The sequence below is a fragment of the Herpailurus yagouaroundi genome, unplaced genomic scaffold (assembly GCF_014898765.1).
Source record: "Herpailurus yagouaroundi ecotype Mexico unplaced genomic scaffold, PumYag 100, whole genome shotgun sequence".
Lineage (NCBI taxonomy): Eukaryota > Metazoa > Chordata > Mammalia > Carnivora > Felidae > Herpailurus > Herpailurus yagouaroundi.
The window spans coordinates 64,087,032-64,108,938 of NW_024412391.1; the positions used below are offsets into that span (position 1 = coordinate 64,087,032).

The following is a 21,907-nucleotide window of genomic DNA, read 5'->3' on the forward strand; positions in this document are numbered from 1 at the left end:
TAATGGGACCATGTCTCATCCAGCTCACCCATGTGTGTTTTTAATTTACTAGTGGACTTGGGGCACCTGGGTGGCGCAGTCGGTTAAGCGTCCGACTTCAGCCAGGTCACGATCTCACGGTCCGTGAGTTCGAGCCCCGCATCGGGCTCTGGGCTGATAGCTCGGAGCCTGGAGCCTGTTTCCGATTCTGTGTCTCCCTCTCTCTCTGCCCCTCCCCCATTCATGCTCTGTCTCTCTCTGTCCCAAAAATAAATAAATGTTGAAAAAAAAAATTAAAAAAAAAAATTTACTAGTGGACTTGAGGTAAACCACAAGCCATAAATAATAATCCACATATAGGATGACACTTGAAAATTATACTTTACATTCTCAGTTTCCTGTAGTACTGATATGTAAATGGAATACAACTTTTGCTCTTTGGGGAGCAAGTGTATTAGGTAGACAGTGCAGATAGTAACATACCTAGCAGAATATGTAAGTGTAAGATATATGATGTGATCATAGCCACGCACCCCTAGGTGAAATACAGTTTTCACGCAAATCCCACTGATAAAAATATACATATATACTTTTTTGCTCTTTTATTATCTTTCCTTGTGTAAAATTATCTGCAGTCATGAAAAACTGATATTTGTGACAGCAGCATGTTTCTGACGATTACATGCTTTTGGGTAGGAATGGTGAGCTGTTAGGTGACATACTCAATCCTTGCTGTGGAAGAAATTTATTTTTAATAGCAACTTGAAGCTTGTAGGAAATTTTGTAGGAAAGAAAAATATTTTGACATATTCTATCCTTGCTATTGAAGAAACTTATTCTTAATAGCAACTTGAAGCTTGTAGAAAATTCTGTAGGAAAGGAAAATACTCAAGGCTCTAAATAAGACTGCTTAAATAAAAGTTGCCTTAAATTACCTAGGTGATCCTTTACAAATCATTGATTGTATTTGTTCATGTCTAATGAAGTGATTTCTTTCTGGACGTTTCCATTGAAATTTTCAACAGTTCTACTGACACCACATGTTAACTGAAGCCCACATTGATTGCTCTTGATTTCTCTGAATCCTATATTTTGATCCTGATATGTAAAGGTGGCTCTGGAATTTCTTAATAGGAGGACTTTAGACAACAACCAGACACCAGTCCTTCCTGGCTGAAAGGAAGGGCAATGGAACATGCAACTGCATTTGCATCACAAGCATATTGTTTACTTACATGAATTTATTTAGAATGTCTTGGGACATGATCCTCTCCAAGTCAAACTGAAAGACAAGAAAAAGAAATTGACTGTAGTCAGTATTAAACCTATATTAATGTAAATGTCTTTGTTACTTTTATATTTTTCTAGGACTTAGAAGATCATCTTCAAAAACCAAAAATGAAGTTCACACTGACCCGCCGGTGCTTGGTACTCTTCATCTTCCTAAATGTAAGTAAAACATTATTTAAGCCACGTTAATCAAGAATGCTGACACAGAGCATGTGATTGAGTAGACACTCACACAGAGAGAGGTCTTACAAAAACTACATTCCACAAGCCAAAACTATCATTTCCTTGATACTTTGTTAACAGATCCCCCTCCCCCAACTTTCACAATTTAGATTTGTGTTATAGTTCACTGAAAAATGTGAGCTTTGTTTATAAAAATTTAGCGTTAACTTGAGACATCTCCACATTATCTTGGAAATTAACATCGAAGGCTAATAATGTCCTTCGATAAAATGTTTTTCATCTTAGACATGTGGATCTGAACCAATTTCTAGGCTTCTGTCTTTTTAAAACATCTGAACTCTTTCAGTCTGGCTATTGATTTTAAATGCATTTCTCATAAAAATTTTTTTTTAAAAAACTAAGAATCTTAGGTCTTAACATACCAATGTCATTCCATAACTCTTTCTCTAGCCTTGTAAATCATGCCCAATTTCTGTAATTTTATATTGGTTTTTTTTCCTAAATGGTTAGCAAGTAGTCAGAACTGCAATTATCTTAGAAAATACTACCAGTGCCTGCCTATTTATTTGTGTTAACTTTGTTAACTCCCCATCACATCAACTTCCATAGCACATGAAAGAGAGATGAGTAAATGTTACATAAACAAATTGGGAGTTGTATTGATCCTTATCCTGGCCAATGAATTATACCTGGCAATAAAATTCAGTCAATAACTGATCCTATTATGCTCAGGCAAACAAAACTAGTCCAGGGTTCCAGGATTTACATTGTTAATTAATGTGTCGTCATGGGCTTACAAGTTTGTATAAACTGTTTCTCTTAACATTATTCAGGGAAAAATATCACTAATATTCCATAAACATAAATCTTATTTTTAAGGAAATTTTTATTTTGTAATGTTATACATCAAATAAGTGGTTTATGGGTATGATTGTCAATGTAGTCCTTTTGCATCTACTTGGATATTAAGTATAGTCTATTTTATTATGTAAAAGTATCATGTTATAATCTTTAGATAAAATACAACATAATTTGCTAAAAGTAATCTGGTATTTGGAAATGCAGGTAACTTCATGCCATTGTAAATATAATAAAAACACTGGAACAAGAATATTGTAGAAATTATTAGCACATTTTATTTTGTCTGTAAATGCTCAAGCTTTATATGAGATTCTATAGCTACAGAAATATTGGTATATTCTATTCGTGATTGATATTGTTATTTTTATAACTTAAATCCTATGTGATCAGTTGTATGTAAATATCTCTAAATAATTTTATTTTATAAGGCATATAATTATATTAAACATTGACAGAAGAAAAACTAAAGTAACTTTAACTAGATATAAGACAGTTTGAGTGTTTCCACCTTTTCTATTATAAAGACTACAGATAATTTGTGGTGTGCTAAAAAACTAAAGTAGATCAATTCTATTTAAAACTTTTACAAAATTCAAAGATTAAAATAATTTCATATATTTGAGCCATGGGCAGAAATATTTTATGGTTTGTGGGCATCTCTTTACTAGTAAACATACTGTACAGGGCACTTAAGTGGCTTTGTGCTCTCTTTCCTGTGATAAACAGAAATTTGCTTCTCTGTCTTGTATTTGGATCATATATTTGATTTGGAGGATTCTTCCATAAAAAAAAAGTTTTGATATGTGAGTTTCCTTCTAAAACACACATTGTGTTCCACACTGATACTCCTTCAAGAAAAGTAAATTATTTTAAAAAGTGGTACTGATTTTAATTACTATAAAATATTACTTTTTTATACATTATTGTGAAAAATCACTGCCAGTATATTTGTTGAATTCTACCAACCTGATTTCTAAATGGTCTTTAAAGTATCAGTTTGGGTCACCACATTTCATGAGCCTCAATTTACATCAATCAAAACCACCTACTCATTTCCTCTCCCTTATCTGTAATAGTGCAATTGGCTTAGAATAGTGCTTGGCACATAGTGAGTTCTAAAAAAAAAGATAGTGATGATGATAATTATAGCAACAATGATGAAGACATAGAAAAACTAGATTCTTCTGAGAAGCATTCGTTGTTGGTAACTTATCTGTATTCCCCTATTTGCTTGGCATTTATCATTATGGAGCAGTTTTGTTGTTTAAATAATGCTTAAGTAGAAAAAACATAGGATACCAACCATCTGATCCTACCTGGAAGAACCAGGTTAACACTTTACAAAGCTCTGTTTTATCCTTTATTATTTTGAAAAGTATAAGTAACTGAAAACTACAAACAATTCCAACATGTACATTGTCAGTATTAAGGATGGTGATGTCAAAATCCTGCTCGTTATATCAAGTTGTGGATTCTGGAATCATGTTCCTTTTAGACAAATTCTGTCTGTGGCAATCAATAGGAATCTCTCCCTTCAGCACTGTAGCATGAGTTCCCATATTCATTACGTTTGAACCACTGCAGTGATGCACCATTTCTTAAAGCTCTACACAGAATGGTCCTGTAATTGTTTTGTCTCTGTGCTTCTAGAAACCAAGAAGTAGGAAGATTGTCTTACATCAAAGTAGGAATTGCTTGAGTACATGTCGACTCAAACCAGATTGCTTTCCACTGGACTCCATGATTAGTGTGCACCAAACCTCCTAGAATGTGAGCCCCATGGGGGCAGGGACCTTGCCAGTCTTGTTCACTGCTGAATCTCCAGTACCTAGAACAGTAACTGGCATGGGGGAAGCAAAGTATTTATTAACTGAAAGAACAACGGTGTTTCAGCTACGGACTGCAGGTATTGGTGGCAGCTTGGTGGTCGTATGTGTGGCGCCATTTACTTGAACCTTTAGGAGTGACATCACATATACGGCGGCTAAACTGCTGCATAGGACAACAATTAAGAGGTTGTTTTTTGTTTTGCTTTGGGAGAATCATATAAGATGGCTTGTATGAAAAACTTTGAACATGAATCCTTATCCAGAACATCAATGTGCCCTTAATATCTCATCTCTATCTTCATTTGAGCATAAAATATTTATGTGCCAAAATGTATAATATAAACATAATACTTATGATAACTAAAGTATTTTTAAGTGTTTCACATTGCTTGGTAGTCTTATCTAATCACTACTGCTTCTTTTTTGTCTCTATATTGCTGAAAATTATGCCACCTCACTAGCCATTTTTATTGGTACAAAATCACCAGCAAAACCTTTCTATGTTCATGAGCTTTATGAAGTTTGTATGTGTATTATTTTTAAGCAGTAGTAATTCCATTATTAGAATTATATATATAATCGTTATCTGTCTATATCTTCATATCCGTTATATATACATATATGACAGAATGCCTCAAATATATGTTATTTTCAGAAGAAAGTCACTGAAGCATTCAGTTACCACTGCAAACATTCTATAGTCATTGCTCACACACCAACCAGACAAGGAGTGGACTCAGATTACTATGTCTCATCTATGACAGAAGTTCTAATTTCTCATTCCTTCAGTGTTGAAACAATCTCTATGGAACCAGGCTCCAAACCAAGTTCACTGGAGTTTGTTTCAATATTGCAAGAATGGTAAGATTGATGTTCCTATCATCTACATGAAATACACATGCTCTTTCAGATGGTCATATCTACACTGTTATAGATGTTAAAACTTCATTAAAACAAATCATGCTGTAATTGAAAACACAAGTACCAGGCTTTCCTCTTGGTATCCTTGCACATAATGACTCCCCATGGCTTACAAGAATTTCCAACTAGTGCAGGAACATTTATTAATTGGTTGCCCAGTCCAGTAAAGATAGAATTCAGAATGTTACTTTTAGAAAGAATGCCAAACTTAAACAGGATGCTCCCTAACATCTAAAACATCTAGTATAAATGACAGAAAATATTTATATCGGACATCACATTCCAGCTTCTAATTTCATTTGAATACGGTGAGAAAATTACCCATAAATAAATAATATATCAAATGACAATTCGCACATCAATTAAAGATTCTAAGAATAGAGCTACAAAGAATCTAAAATAGATGCATAAGGTTAACCTATAATTGATATCTCTTATTGTGGAGATACAATGATCTATTAAAGACCACGGTTATGTGATCTTTAGTCAGATTGTTAAAACACACACAGCCACATGCATTCGTACAAATGTAGGCTAGTATAATCCACAATGAAGCCTTTAACGTGAAATCTATTAAAAATATGTATTTTTTACTCCCAAACCACATTCCAATTCCTGAAGGAATACTGAGCATTCAATTATTAATGATTCTTTACATTTCACAGTTCCTGGTGTCAGGAAATATTTTATGTTGATCTTTCTTGCTAGACTGTAAGCTCCATGAGGGCAGGATCTATGTTTATTTTACTCAGCACTAGCATAATGCTTGGCTGATAAAGTTCAATGACTATTTGCTGATTGGTTGATCTTAAAACCAGTAGGGAAGGATCATATGACAACAGAATGGTGTTCAACTATGTTGGTGAAGGATTTGTACATTTGAAATAATTTCTGTGAGTTCATTAATGTCTCTTTTTTTTCTGTCATACATTCAAGAAGCATTAAAATTAGAAACAATCCTAATATTTAAAGAGTAGTATCAACTATACCCACAGTAAGTGTCCATCTAGAGTTATCACAGTATGTAATAAGTATTCACCCTCTTCTGTTTGCAAGCAATTTCTACTCAGATGCCTTGCTGGCACCTTCAAAACAAGAACAAAAGAGAACTTACATTCTTCCCCCTAGTAACTTCTCCCTTCTCAGGTATTCCCATTCTTGTCCATTATGTAGGTTAAAATACCTGAGCTATTTGACTATTACTGTTCTCCGGTCCTTATATTCAAATATATGTTTTTATTATCTGAGAAAGTGCTGAGGGCTGTGCTTCCCTGTTCCCTCACGCAGTGCTCTAGTCCATGCCTTCAGCTTCCTGGCTCCCTCCCCAGCTCTGATCTGTGAACATCTGATGCCCAGCACATGAATTTTACTAACATTTTCCTTTCACAAACTTCACTGGTCAAAAGCCTACAGTACATCTTTAATTTATTGTCATGTTTTAATGATATTAGCTAAAATGTATTGAGCCTTTCATTGCACTAGGCACTTTGTATTTGTTTTCTCAGGGCTCTATATTATCTGATTTTCCTTGACTCCATTTCTTACTAACCCCCAAATATGCTTCTCTCCAGGAACAATGGTTTCCTTACTGTGTCTCATACGTGCCATTTCCTACCTTTGGGACCTATACGCATTCCTTTCCCTTCATTCAGAAAGCCTTCCTTCTCCTCTCTGCCTATGTAGACACTGCATATACTCAAAGTCCAGTTGAAATTCTACCTTGTATCTGTAATGGTCTGAATTTTTATTGTATTATGCATTGTACAATTTAGCATCTAGTGACATGCTATCTGTTAGGAAAGCATGCCGCATCCACACAATGACATACACTGGAAAACAGTGTGGTTACACTCCGAGTAGCCTGAGGTATACAGGTCAACTTAATAAAAATGAGTTTGTTTTAAAGACTGTGAGGAATAGAGAAAAGTATGCAACACTGTTTCTGGCATGAATACAGTTGGGGAAACTTCAATCTTAGAATAATTTAGACAGAATAAGGCCAAATAAAAAAATGTGTTTAACAGGTGTGATAGAAAGAGAGCAACTTCCTGGCTTCAGAAGAAGAAAAAGCCAGTGCAGGCTGAAGCTTGCAGTCTTCTCTGCACAAGTCTCTATGCAGAACATGGGTATAGAATCACAGATTCAAGCACCACCAAAAACATCATGGCCACAAAAGAAATTGAAATCTATATAAACATGACTTAGGATGATTTGTCAGTCTGTGATCATGACCAGTGACAGCCTGTACCAAAAGTGCAGAAGCACTAAGAGAAATATTTAAGATTTGCACTGATTTCCAGCAGTGAAAATAAATTATCCTGTGTAGGTCATCTGCTGAAGAAGCCTATTTAAAGATATTGAAGCCAATTATCCAATGCAGAGTTTGTTCTGTGACTACCTGGAGTGAATTTTTGGCAGTGCACGTAATCTAAGCACAAATAAAAATCAGCTGAAAGAATCTAATATAAAAGTTTGCTTATTGCACTAATATATCTATTTTTAATAACATGATGCATGATTATTAGAAGTTCCAAAGAAGGCAAAGTTGATTTAATACTGGTATTTTTTGGAAATCAGGTTATTTGTTTTGTTTACCTCTAAACTTAACAGTGATAACAAAATTAAAACAATCTTATATGATAAAGAGGTGCATGAGTTTGAGTGGTGGCTATACATTTTCAGTAGTGAATGGAAAGAATGCATATATGAAATCTGTAGGTAGAATTTGTAGATGAAATATAAATACACTTTTCAGTTATGAAGAAAAATATTCCACTTGGAGACCATATATAATTGTTGCTCATGGAAGGAAAATGTTTTCAAACTTTTTGACTGTCTCATTTATTTCTGTATACACTGGTTCCTGCTCTCTATAAGTGACTGATTTTTCTTTTTAATACAGCACCCAACCCCAATTCTTCCTGCCACTTCAAATGACACCTATCCTCCAAATATGAAGTCCGAGCCATTTCTCTACGTCCTAGGACGTAAGAAAATGACGGATGCGCAGTACAAATGCTATGACCGCATGCAGCAGTTACCCCCATACCAAGGAGAAGGTAAGAAGAAAGATGTATGCAAATGTGTTTCAAACAACATTAAAGGTTTTTTGCTTCAGTGGGTAAATATGTGTTGACTAGTTTTAATATGCCAGCAGTTTTAACGGTGGTTTTCAAACTATGGTATGCTTGTATATTTCATGCTGGACACATGCCTACTTTCTTTGCTCAAGTCCACCCAACTGGTTTTGGGCTAACATCTACACTTATGACAAAATTACTACAATAACTCAGTATTCACACCTGGCAAGGAGGGACAATGCAGGACGAAGTGATGGAGAAGAATTGGAAAATGATAGGAAGGGAATGGGAAATGGTGGGCAGAGAATTTGCCTCAGGTGAATCCTGTCAAAATCCTGTCTTGTTTTGGGTTAATTAGGCAGTATCTTCCCTTAACTGTCAATTCGTTGGCAACTAGTGCTATTCCTTCTCCTTTTCTAGCCCCAGTTCCCAGAGAAATTAGAAAAAATCTATCTCCTAGGCAGGCATTGTTTATCTGTCACCTTCTCTAGAATGCTCTATGTGACTGTTCAAATATTTTCAGGGCCAAGCCTATTCTCTTAGCCATAGAGGGCTATGTGATGACCAAGCATTACTACATCCATTTCAGTTCTCTTCCCTGTCCCCTAAAACATTTGAAAAGACCCAACAAGATCTTGTACACCCTTGTATATTCTAAGATAACACCGCTTGGTGTGTGTGTTGGGGGTGAGGGGGAATATCAGTTAACTATATTCTATTATTACACATGGTTTGCCTTTAAATAGTTAAATTTCTACTTAATTTCTACTTCCTATTTTTAGAATATTTCTTTTTTTTTTTTTTTAGAATATTTCTTTTAAAACAGAACTCAAGTAGAATAATAGATACATGTTATTCTTCAGTCTCCAGTAGTTTCAGTGTTTTTTAAGAAACTGAAAAGTCATTAGACGCAACTCTGCCCAAAGAAGAAATCATTTCTTCTGAAGCAAGTGAAACAATAGAAACACAACATTTATTTTCAGAGACCAAGCGAGAGCAGACTCCTTCATTCACTTCAGTCTTAATCATTTTGGGAGGCTGAACTTTTGTGCGATGATCATTCTTTTAAGATTTCTTTTCTTTTTTCTGTTTTTTTTTCTTTTTCTTTTTTCTTTTCCTTCCTTCTTTTCTTTCTTTCCTTCTTTCCTTTTTTCCTCCTTCCTTCCTTTTTTTTTTGTTCTTGGACTGCCTTCAAAGCCTGAGGCTTATTCTTTTGAATAGCTTTATAGAGGTCAATCTTCACATTTTAAGGTAGATTAAATTTTGAAAGCAGTGAGACACCACTAAGACCCAATGCTGATAAATACATAAACTACTCAAACTGAGCATTATTTTAGCTACTAACAAAGTGTGATTCTAAAATAATAAGACTAGATTTCTGTGTGACCTGTTAACTGTGTACAAATGCATCTCCCACAGGAATTTTGAACAATTGAATTTTAAACCCTTGGATTAAGAATAGAACTATTCAAGGCAACCCCTTTGAAGGTTAATGGCTAGTAGGATCCATATGTTACAAAAACATATAGTTTTTTCAAGGTAAGCCTCTGATCCAGGGGTGATACTGCATATACCTTTCACAAGATTTCTTTGCAGCATTTCTGGAGACATTTTCAAGGAAAGATTTTAGAGGAAAGATTCCATACAGATGACATGTATGTCTTTTGAGGAGCAAATGGAGAAAACCCTCTAAAAATGTAAACTCTACTAAGAGTTGGTAAAGTTAATATCTGTATTTTGTTGCTGTTGCTGTTCTTTTTAATATTTCCATATGCATGTCCAGAGCTCCAAAATAACCATCTATTAAATAGATAGATCCTGTTTAACACTGTCAAATCCCTGCTGATGATTCTGCAACTTTTTCCAAATACAGTATTAATTTCTTTCTGAATAATCAGGTCCGTATTGCAACCGTACCTGGGATGGATGGCTGTGCTGGGATGATACACCGGCTGGAGTACTGTCCCATCAATACTGCCCAGATTATTTTCCAGACTTTGATCCATCAGGTAAAATATTTCTTTTTATTTCACATTTTGCTTCGCTTTTAGAATTTTCATGGTTCTGAAAAGAAAATCAGATATAAAAGATATGTATCTAATCATACTCTGTGTGTTTCAGCATTTTCTGAAGAATTTTCTTACTTGAAATATTACCCAGTTGCACAAATATTACAAGCTCTCCTTATTTTTTAAGTCACATTACTGGTCAGTTGTGTACATTAGGTCTTAAATCCTAAATAAAAGTTAAATTTTTATATATTTTAAATATTTGTTATTAAATTTTAGTAAAATTTTAAATTAATTTTTTTAAACTGTGAAGTTTTGCTTAAATGTGGTTGTTCTTAAGTTTTCAATTGTGTCACATTTAGCAACTTATGCAAATGCTTGGTCTAGAGTTCGGGTCTACTGGGCTGATATAGCATGCACAATGGAAATTTTATATAACACTGAAAGTTATATAGGGGCATCTGATGGCTCAGTCGGTTAAGTGTCTGAGTTCTGCTCAGGTCATGATCTCACGGTTCGTGAGTTCAAGCCCCATGTCAGGCTCTGTGCTGACAGCTCAGAGCCTGGAGCCTGCTTCAGATTCTGTGTCTCCTTCTCTCTTTGCCCCTCCCCTGCTCTCGCTCTCTCTGTCTCAAAAATAAATAAACATTAAAAAAATTTTAAAAAAGAGAGTTATATAAAACTGTCATGTCTAAAGGAAAATAAACCAGAAGGTGGTAACTCTAGACATCTACTAGATTTCTGTTCCAACAGTAGATTATTAAAATATGTTCAGTAAATAAGACTAATGCTGTTATAATGGATCATACTAATACCCAGCTCCATGCCCTGCACAACATAAGCAGTCACTAAATGTGTGTTAAGTAAATGAGTGACACCAAATTCATTTTAGTTATAAAAGTAACACAGGAATACTTTTCATTGAGTGTCATTTTTAACTTTTCAAAACATTTTCATATATATTATCTCATTTTATACTCACACAATATTTGACACAAAATTGCAAGTGTACCAAGTCCCTAAAGCTCTTACCTAACCCTCTCTTTGTAAGTAAATGCAGGGGCACCTGGGTGGCTCAGTAGGTTAAGCATCTGACTTCAGCTCAAGTGATGATCTCACAGTTTGTGGGTTTGAGCCCCATGTCAGGCTCTGTGCAAAAAGCTCTGAGCCTGGAGTCTGCTTCAGATTCTGTGTCTCCCTCTGTCTTATATATATATAATACATATAAGTAAGTGCAACAGTCTTGGAAAAGCATTTGGGAAGCAATATTTCTAAGTCTCCATACAAACTTGTGCAGATTGAAGTACCTTTAGAGCCTTCTAAGGAAGACATGTTTTTCCTTCAGGCCTTAATCTAACCACACTGGTGTAACTGGAAGTTGGGTCAGGATACTTAGGCAGGATAAAGGTCGAGGAGTACCAGCTACCAAGTGGAGTGAGAAGCCAGAGGGCTGACAAGATGTATCTCTGAACTGTCAGCTATCCAAATAAATTGGAGATCTGGAATCCAAGATGCTCTGGTAGTTAGTGGTCAGGAGCAGTGCAAGGAATGTGTAAAGAGATGTTTGAGTTTGTATAACAGCCTCAATCCAGAGACTAGCTACGTGGGGATCAGGGGAATGGATTTGGGTAGGTGTTAGCAACGAGTGATTCTCAACTTAGCTAAGAACCTAGGAAACTTAAAAAAATCCTGATGCCTGGTACCACCCCAGGTATTCTTAAATAATTAGTTTGGAGCATAACCTGGGCATGATCTTTTAAAGTCCTGCTTGTGATTAAATGTATAGCCAAGATGAAAATGTGTTAAATAATAAAGAGAGTCCAGTTAAGAAAGTGGCTGGTACCAGGAAAGCTCAACCAATACACTAAGTAGCTGTGCCCATGGGAGGGAGAGCCCAGTATCCGACGAGACTGTACCAGAGGAGTAAAAAGCAGTAGCTACCTAGCTTCAGGGACTGCAGGTGTTAAGGGCCAGAAAAATTCTGTTCCAAAACACTAGATAGAAAATTTGCCCTAATGAAATACTATATGGGATTAACATACTGAAAAGGGAGTATAAATCTTAGTTATAAAAGAGACCCATATGCTGAAACTAAGCTACAGACACACGATTTAAATCCCAGTTAACAGGTGAGGTTTGTGCCTGAGAGCAGAGTGTGCCTGGGTGTGCCTGAGTCCCAGTCTGCTGACTGTGTTTAAGTGGCTCTAGGTGTTGAACTGGCTGGCTGGGAGTCAGGGCCCCAGGTAGTCAGTTCATTCCGTCTCAAGCTCCTGTTCCCTTTTAACAAGATGTGATATAACAGAACACAGTAATCCCTCCACACCTCACAGTGCCGATTTTCCTCAGTGTCCTTTTGGGAGTGGTTCAGTGGAAGAGAGTTGGAATATTCAGTGAGTGGAAGGGAATGCCAAGGTCCTGACAGGAAGGATCTTCATTGAACTAGCATTTTGAAGGGAGGAATCAGTGTTTGTTTCATGCTTAAGAGATTATGTATGAAAAAACCAACCTTAACTTTCAGATTTTTCCAAGAGTTGTTTGGTCAGAGTTTCTACCTCCTTTTGGGATCAACCAGCCCATCTGTTTCCCTTTACTCACTGATAAAGAATGGCAAGAGGTTACTGCTGCACAGACCGAAAGTGAGTCATCAGTTAAGATAGAAACAATAGTCAAATGGTAAAATCTAGTCAAGAAAGTCTCTGGAATCCAGATTAGAGCAGAGAAATTAGTCTGTCCCTGTATCAATGTTTGAGAGATGCTTTTCGTGCATCTAGCAAGGATGAGATCCAAAGTTCCACCCCTAAGACAGAGATAGTGAAAATGAGATTACAGGGGACTACTTTAAAAACCAGTTCAGGCCAGCCACTGCTGAAAATTCTCATTGTGAAAAGAGGAAGGGCTCAGTGCTGTGCCCCTGCTCAGCACTACATTCCTGTAAACTCTAACTAAATGCTATTTGATGATAATCTTTCCATCTTTTATTGACTCTTCCCAGTAAATGATGCTTCATTAATCTTGACTTGACAACTACATTAGAAGTAACTTGATTGGCACAAAGAGCTTTTCTGCAACTGAGACTACAAGGCCAGTTCCAAAGCAGCAATGGGCTCTTGCCAAAATGGCTATACTTACTGACTAAAAGGCAAGTTTTTGGTCAGCAAAACAGGGATTTCCAGGCATAGATCCATCTTATCAGCCTGGTTTGTAGAAAGAACCCTCTCAACGGGGAGACAAATACACTTCAAAAGAAAAACACATGTTAAAAATACCTATTTCACCAAACGTAAATTCTTTAGGATTTTACCATTGACCCAAAGCTACACCTTGATGATAAACAAAACAGTTTCATGAAATGACAGAGATTTCATTTTAGACAAAGTGCTTGGTAAAAGACAGGTCATGAGAGAGTGAGTAACAGCACTGAAATTCAAAAGAGGCTGGTGGTCTGAAGGAATATGCTAGAATGTAAAAAGCAGATTTACAAGGAGGTGCTTAAGGCCCTGATCTTAATGTCACTCAGTCAACATTAATGGCACAGCGCCAAGATGGTCAACATGGTTTAGGACAATGATTCTCAACCCTGATACCCTTTGGAATTGGTGAGCTTTTTAAAAATGCTAATGCCTGGTTACCTCTCCAGTTAATCAAGTTTGAATCTCTGGAGATTGGAGCTGAGCATCTGTAAAACCTCCATATGAATCTAAAGTGAAATAAGCGTGCTGCCCTCTTCATGGGGCAGTCCAAACTTAAAATATTTTAGGGAAATACCAGTATCACAGCACATGCAGAGTGGCTCCAGACTATGAAGGGACAGCAAACTGTGTAGTGTGAGTAAATAGGGATGTTTGGTTTGGAAAGGGAAGTTAGAGTAGACATGTCCTTTCTCTGAATATTGAAAGACTTGCCAGGTGGGGAGGACAAGTTCTTATAGCTGTAACAGGTAGAACCAAGAAATGCTTAGATCCAGACTTTAGTGACATCAAAACAAAATAATATTTCCTACAGTCTTGTCCATGATTGGAATGGACTTCTTGAGGAGGAACACCCCTCCTCCTCCATAGACTATATTTTGCCTTACATAGCTAAATAACGTTGTTAAAACAGATTGTATTCATTTTGATAAAGTAATAAGCTAGTTTCTGACAATATAATAAAGATAAGATGCTGCATTGCAAGCCACTTTTCTAAAAATTGCAAGAAGCTTCAACAAATAGCATTAGCAAAATCATTGACCAATTGTCAATATCAATTTTTCTATGCTGATTAGTGCTAACCCTTTTTTGAAATATTGTTGGTGTCCAGTGGTGATTCTTTTTTTTTTTTTGAATGTTTATTTATTTTTTAGAGAGACAGAGAGAGAGAGAGAGAGAGAGAGAGACAGAGAGAGAGAGAGAGAGAGACAGAGAGAGAGAGAGAGAAAATGAGGAGGGCAGGGGCAGAGAGAGAGGCAGACACAGAATCCAAAGCCAACTCTGAGCTGTCAGCACAGAGCCCAACACGGGGCTCAAACTCACAAACCGTGAGATCATGACCTGAGCAGAAGTTGGACACTTAACCAACTGAGCCACCCAGGCACCCCTCAGTGGTGATTCTTTATATAGTTTTTGTCCAATGGCTATCTCAGCAAATTTACAATTAAAAATTTTTCCATTTGACTTTCTAACAAATTTACATTAAGCAATGATGAGTCTCATGGTTGCTTGAAAACATCTTTTGCTTGCAGAATGTGTTTTTTCATCCACTTGAAATAATTATTAGAGTAGACATACAAACAAATCTACAATTTTAAGCTTGAATCTTGTTTAATTTGATAGCACCTGTCTCAGTTCTATAATTAAAAATTTTTAATTTCCCTTAAAATCTGCCAAAGATAAAAGAATTCTCATACTAGCTCTTAGCATATTGATTGACTAACCATAACTACTGATAGAAAATTATTTTAAATATTATGAGATCTCAGTGATGTTTCAGACAAATAAGGTTTTTTTTTTTTTACATGAATTGTTTTCTTAGTATTTAAAACAATAACAGTTTCCTCCAAATATTAGTATGTGATTCAGACTCCCACATCCTGGACTAAAACAAAAACCCCAAAAGTGATACAATAAAAGGCCTATCCACAGGTGGGACAGCTCTTTGCCTTTGCCAATGAAGAAAAATGCTTCAAAAATATTTTTGCCAGGAAATTATCAAAAATCAAAATTTTGTAAGGGTTCTAAATACACTGGTAAAACCTATTTGCATATTATACCAATTTGAGGTTGCTTTCTGATATCTAAGGCAATAAGTGCATTGCAGAGATACTCTGGAGAACTAGAGGAAGTCAGAATAACTCAGATTAAATTTGGCAAGTGCATTCATTTCAATGTGCATTTGTTCATTATTTTCTATTTTATTTAACTCAATATAATTTTTTCTTCCATTTGTATAGCCAATCAGATTAGATTTTAAATACTATCTTACAGTCAACAAATTATTTATGATTCTTTGGGTCACTGAATGGAGTGTAGATAACTTGCCCACAGAACTATGAGCCTTAATACAGAGTTAACTAGCTGCACAATAGCTTTGGAATCAAGCAGACCAGACCTGGATTTGACCCCTGGCCTTCCTACTTGCTAGCCATAGATGGGGAATTTACTCAACCTATCTGAGCCTCAGTTTCCTCATATGTACAATGGGAAGACCAATACCCATCTTAAAGGGTCATTATTAACATTTAAGAAAATAATTCTGCAAAGTGCTTAGCACAGTGCCCGGCCCATAGAAAGATGGAGATCTTTAAAATGCCAATCCAGCCAAATCAGCAAATTTCACTATCACCTGAGAGATGGTTAAAGAAGTAAATAGCGAAGGCTAAATCTATACATCCCTAGTATGCCCTCTGTGGGATAAAGAGATGATTTAAATGAAATATTTTTGAGAAGCACAAAAATTATTTCTTGATACACCTCTTAGTTTTGGACTTCTTTGTTCTCTTGGATTTAACTATATGAAATTGCCAATATTTGACCATCTGACTCACAAAAACTGTGGTTTCATACAGTCAACCTAATAAATAAATGTTGCATATAAATGAAGATGTGGTCTTGCTCTTCTCATATAGTTTCTATCTAAAATCAGAAATGTAATGTGGCTTTAAAAAAATATGAGGTACAGTATAGGTAGCACTTTTTAGTGCAACCGACCTGACATTAAATCCTAGCTGACCCACTATCCAGTGACTTTTCAAACTCTATAACCTCTCTCACTCTCTGCTTCCTGTTTACAAAATGGAGATATAGCAACATCCGTTTTATATGGCTTCGCTGATGATAAAATGAGAAAACGCATGCTAAAACATTGTGCATAATACATCTTCATGATGGTCTCCATTGACCTATATTCACATTCAAGTTATATAAAGTGATTAACATTGTGGCATGGCTTTTAAGCTTTATTTTTCCTTCTTGGTAGTTTGAGATAATAACGTAATAATTGTGTTTCCTTAACAGAAAAGGTTACAAAATACTGTGATGAGAAAGGGGTTTGGTATAAACATCCTGAGAACAATCGAACCTGGTCCAACTATACTATGTGTAATGCTTTCACTCCTGAGAAACTGAAGGTAGGTTCTATTTCAAATTTCGCTATTGGGTGAGAATGCCATTATTTTTACCTACAAATATATGCATCACTATGAAACACCTGCTACCAAGATGCCAACCTATTTTATAGAAGGAAATCAGATAATGGCCTGTAAGTTTCTAGGGACTCTATGAAGTAGTATTAGAAAAAAATGACATTCTACTTCTTGTTTTGACACCTGGTGTCAAAGAGTTCCCTGAGCATATAGAATCAGGCCATTTATAATGAGGCAAATAGTGTCCATGGGAAAGAGGAAGGGATTCCCCATTCAGACATTAGGCAGCATTTCCAGGGACTCTCTAAGATGTCTCTTCTGTGGGAAAAATTCCAAAATTAGAGATTTTTCCTCAAGCCACAAAGTGACAGTTTCCCCTCTTCCCTGCCCCCAAGATGCCAGTTAGAGTTTTACTATCAGGGCTTGAAGGAACCCTTAGAAAGGGGCTGCCCATCAGCCTGTAGATACAGGTGTGGCAGTTTAGGTTATTTTCAGTGGAACTCCTTTTGTCTTACTGCCTGTTAAATATTTTTAGTATCATCTCTGCTTGGATACATTTAAGCCAATGGGAAAAACCCAGATACTTACTCTTCAAATGCATGAGAAATCTGAAAAAAAAATCACTAAACCCACAATCAGCCTCCTCTTTCCCACTGAGCTGGGAGAAACAGGCAGTATTTAACCACACAGCAGTAGAAACCTTTTGTTTCCTTCAAAGATAGGCCTGCATGCTAAATAATTACTGAGTTGGAAGCTAAAAGCTCATCAGTGCTTCTGTTTGCTACAGTGAAGATTTAGGAGTATAGAAAATTTTCCTTTTATTAAAAACAAAACAACAGCAAAAAACAAACAAGATGAACAGGTAGCCTTGAGACTAGTTGACTAGAGACCAGAAGGACATCTTGTCACAGGCGTAGGCTGGGGGCACCAGCGCTGGTTACTGCTTTACAAATTGCATAGTCGCCTCTGAGAATTAGATGCATGTCTACATCCTAATGGAGAGCTATTTACGTAATAAAGTCTGACTGAGATGACATGTCACCAAGTAAGGAATACCTGAATGAGTGTTAATTATGATTTTACAGGAAAAAACTGTAATCCTGTTAACTCAATTGTTATAAGGAGTACATATCCAAGTAAGTATTTCTTCAGGCTGCCATATTTGACCTTCTCATTCTAGCCACATCTGAGATAGAAAGAAAGGATTTTAAGAGTAAATGTTCCCCTCTGGGCACCTAACATAATGATTGAAATTCTTTGAACAAATCTTCCATCTATATACAGGAAAAAAATTTTTTTTTTTTGTTTTGAAGAAAGAATCTTAGAATTTATTTAAAAAAAAAAAAGCACTTCTCAGTCTTAAGAATGACACCAAGAATGGCAACTAAATTATGAGCTGTTGGTTTAATCTTACACATTTAGACAACTTTATTTCAAAAGAATAAATATTTTTTAAAGTAGTCTGGAGGCAACTGAAAGAAAATCAATTATATAAAATTTTCTTAGAAATAAAAATATACAGAGATAAAAATAAAATAGTGACAGAGGATGGGGCATGAGCATATATATAAATTAAAACCAGTACTTTCAATGACAAGGGGATTCTACATGGTGAACTATTTAAAAGGAAGAACTCTTAGAAAATGCCACTCCTGGTTTTGTCTAGTGGTAAAGTGAAAAAAATAGCCAGAAAATGAATTGGTGGGAGAAAATACAGCAGCTGAGTATCTGTTTTTTTGCAAAGATTCCTAAATACTTCCTAAGAAGGGGCTTATAGGCTATTTTGAAGTCTTTATCATAAGTTCTAGATATAAACCAATGACTCCAACCTTAATTATCATTTCTGCAAAGATAAAAAGCACTCTGTTAGGAGAGTAGTATCAATGAAAATGGCAAATAATATGCAAATGCCCGGTCAAGTGGTGAACAGCCACAATTCAGGAGATGTTGATTAGTTCATTTTGAAATTCAAACTCCTAGAAAAGCAATATTTGTTTCTGTCCAACAATAATGCATTTAACCAAACAAAGGACTCTACATGCTTTGAGAGCCTGTTAGTGGAATCAGTACTTCAATATCAGGCTCTTCACGAGTAAAGTGACAAGAATCAAATGCAGAAGGGTCATGATTTGTACATAAATGCCACATTCTACCAGGAATTAAAAAACTTCACAGAAATTATCCAACTTATTTATACTGCGTTTGTATTGTGTGTTCTATTGATTACTAAGTGGTGTCAGCGTTTGCTTTATGTTTATGTGGTTTGAACTGATATTATTAGGTGAATAGAAATTACAAATTGTTTTATCTCTCTGACTTGAGCTCTGGACCTATATGATATTACACCCATTTTCTTGTGGTTAGTGTTTACCTAGATCATCATCTCCCCATCCTTTTATGTCCAGTATTTCTGTATCCCAGTATTTAATTATGTTTCTTATAAGTAGTATGTAATTATTTTAAAAATCATTTAGTTTGACCAAATTATTTTACAGATTAAAAACTACTGAGATCTAGAGGGGTGAAGTGGCTGACTTATGAGAGTCACACAAAGACTTAATCACTAATACTCTGAGTAAAGAACAGCTCTGATGAATCCAGTCTTACATTCTTCCCACCACATCATGCAAATTCTAGTATAACTGATAATCTTATACTATTTAACCTGTTAAACCCAAATATTATAATTCAATATAATTTCTCTGAAATATGTTATAATTTTAGATTTTTTTTTAAAGGAGAACAATTGTTGAATTACACTTATATTAAAAATAGAAACTATTTTCCCTCCTCTATTATCACTTATTTGCCTGTTTATTTTTATAACTGTTTCATTATTGTTGCTGTTGTTGTTGCAGAACGCATATGTCCTGTACTACTTGGCTATTGTGGGTCATTCTTTGTCGATTTTCACCTTGGTGATTTCGCTGGGGATTTTCGTGTTTTTCAAGTAAGTACCCTCATAGCATCTGCTTTTTATTTTCTTATTTAAGGTACTGAAGTAAATGGTTAACTCTGCAAGAGTTGGGGGAAGGGTGATCTTCTGCAAATCACAAGAGAAATGAACCACCAAGAGTCATGAAGTAGCAAGGAAAATAAAATTAATTAAAACCATTTTTAATCCTATCTCTGAGAAAAATAAGGTGGAATCGTATAATTCTCAAAGGCAATATGCCTTTCCCAAAATGAAACAGTCCTGTGAGCCCATAGGTATCCTGTTAACATGTTAAAGGCTCCACTTACCATTGCTAAGGTTGCAGGAAGTATTGAGGAGAGGCTCTTCTTCCTTCTTTTACCCCCATCCTAAAATATGGAGGTCATGGCCAGAAGTTCAAATGCATCTTGCCTAATTATGAGCTGTATCACAGGTGGGTTTGGCCGGTGGAGAAGTGTGGCTACTGAGGCCATGATAGTGTTTAGTCAGAGAAGGAAGGTAAGGCTCCCTTCTGGCCTTGACTCACTCATCCAAGACCAAGGAGAATCTCTGGAAGAAGAGTCAAGTGTCAGTATTTTGCCCTTGCAAACCTGGCATCATCCACCACAGTTACCTCCTAAGACACTGTGAGGAGTAAAATCCCAATGAGGTTTCTATTCCAAGGCTGTGTCTATGTACTTGATTGCATTGTATATGACAAAACATTGGTATAACTACTGATTTTGTATTAATGGAGAATTTGAAACTTTAAATCTGTTTTTTTCAGGAATGACTTCCTAATGCATGTGAGATAGTAACGAAAGTTAAAGTCAGTTCTAGAAACATCCTAAATTTAGTGTAGTTCCTTTAAATCAAAGGCAGGAGGCGCTACGTTACCCTTTCATGAGAATTCTAATTTCTACATTACAGGGCTGTCTCCTTCAACTAATACTTTTTTTAGTTGCAGTGGTATTATATAAATGGTAAAAAAAAAGCTCCTTCATAGGCTCAGACTACAAATAATCCTCCACACTTTACAGATGTGATTATGTAACTAAATATACAGTGATTCATATATAGTATAACAGAATCTTAATTTGATTTTTGTTAAAATATTATCATGATAATACTAAAGAAGCCTAACCCAATGGGGGAATCACCTGTAAACACACCCTTAACACAACTACTATTATTTTTTTCCTTGATCCTTTTTAATCTTTGCCTTTATCTTATACCATTATCATATTATGTCTATATCTTATATAGTCAAGATTCTTATTCTGACAAAGGAACGTAATTGAATAGCAATTTCTTGTTAACTGCATAATAATAATTAAATAATAAATAAATAATAAATTAAATAAACAGAATGAGCTCTTTCCATATATGGTTTAACAGGAGAAAGATATAAACAAAGCAATAAGACATAAGGGATCAATTACTAGAATTAGAATAGAAGAGTATTTTCAATTATAATGATCAGAATACAACAGAGTAAACACACAGCATGATTAATCTTGGAATGTCTATTCATTTTTCAACTGCACTTGACCACGGTGAATAAATACATCATCATGGCTCCCATAGAACTTTGATTAAAAAGTCTGTCACTAAAAGTCTCACCTTTAAAATGTTTAATGTAACCATAAAAAATTGAAAGAAAAAGCCCCCAAGTTTGTAATGGTGAAACTAATAAGTGTATTCAGGAGTTTAAAGATAAAAAATGTCCAGGGAACATTTCTTACTTCTCTATTTCTCCAGTCACTTAAATAAGTGATAGGATGTGAGAGCCAAATCAGCAAAGAAAATAGCAGTATTCTTTCAACACTCATTGCTGTATTAAGCCACTGAAGATGGGCGTTTAAAAGTACAGCACATAAGTAAAGTAAAATACTTCTCAACTCCAGTTAGACCCAGAACACAATTAATCTCGCTGAACCCATGAGAGAATTTGGGGGCAGATTGATTAGAAAGCACCTAATATTGTCCTACGATCTCTCAGTTCCAAAAGCCTACCAAACAGCAACTTTAATCTTGGGAGGAAAACCAGCTCTTATGGATTTATAATCTGAATGCGATAATGGGGAGACATAAACCGAAATAGCTTGCTCTCCAAAGCACATACAACAAGAGACAAATAGGATATGAAAAACACACATGCTGCGATATCAAATATTCAGATCTAAAAGCAGTCACACATGATTTTTATACTTGTTCTTAAT

The 21,907-nt window shown here is 35.6% G+C and overlaps 1 protein-coding gene across 1 annotated transcript in view; it reads left to right on the plus strand.

Annotated features, from left to right (window-relative positions):
- The window catches only part of CALCR (calcitonin receptor), a 156,429-nt gene that overhangs the window by 94,178 nt on the left and 40,344 nt on the right, over positions 1 to 21,907 (plus strand). Inside the window, exons 3-7 of the mRNA XM_040472670.1 lie at positions 1,348 to 1,428; positions 7,966 to 8,122; positions 10,042 to 10,152; positions 16,644 to 16,756; positions 19,630 to 19,721. Coding sequence (XP_040328604.1) covers positions 1,378 to 1,428; positions 7,966 to 8,122; positions 10,042 to 10,152; positions 16,644 to 16,756; positions 19,630 to 19,721 — 524 coding nt within the window. The 5' untranslated portion in view covers positions 1,348 to 1,377. The remainder of the gene's footprint in view (positions 1 to 1,347; positions 1,429 to 7,965; positions 8,123 to 10,041; positions 10,153 to 16,643; positions 16,757 to 19,629; positions 19,722 to 21,907) is intronic.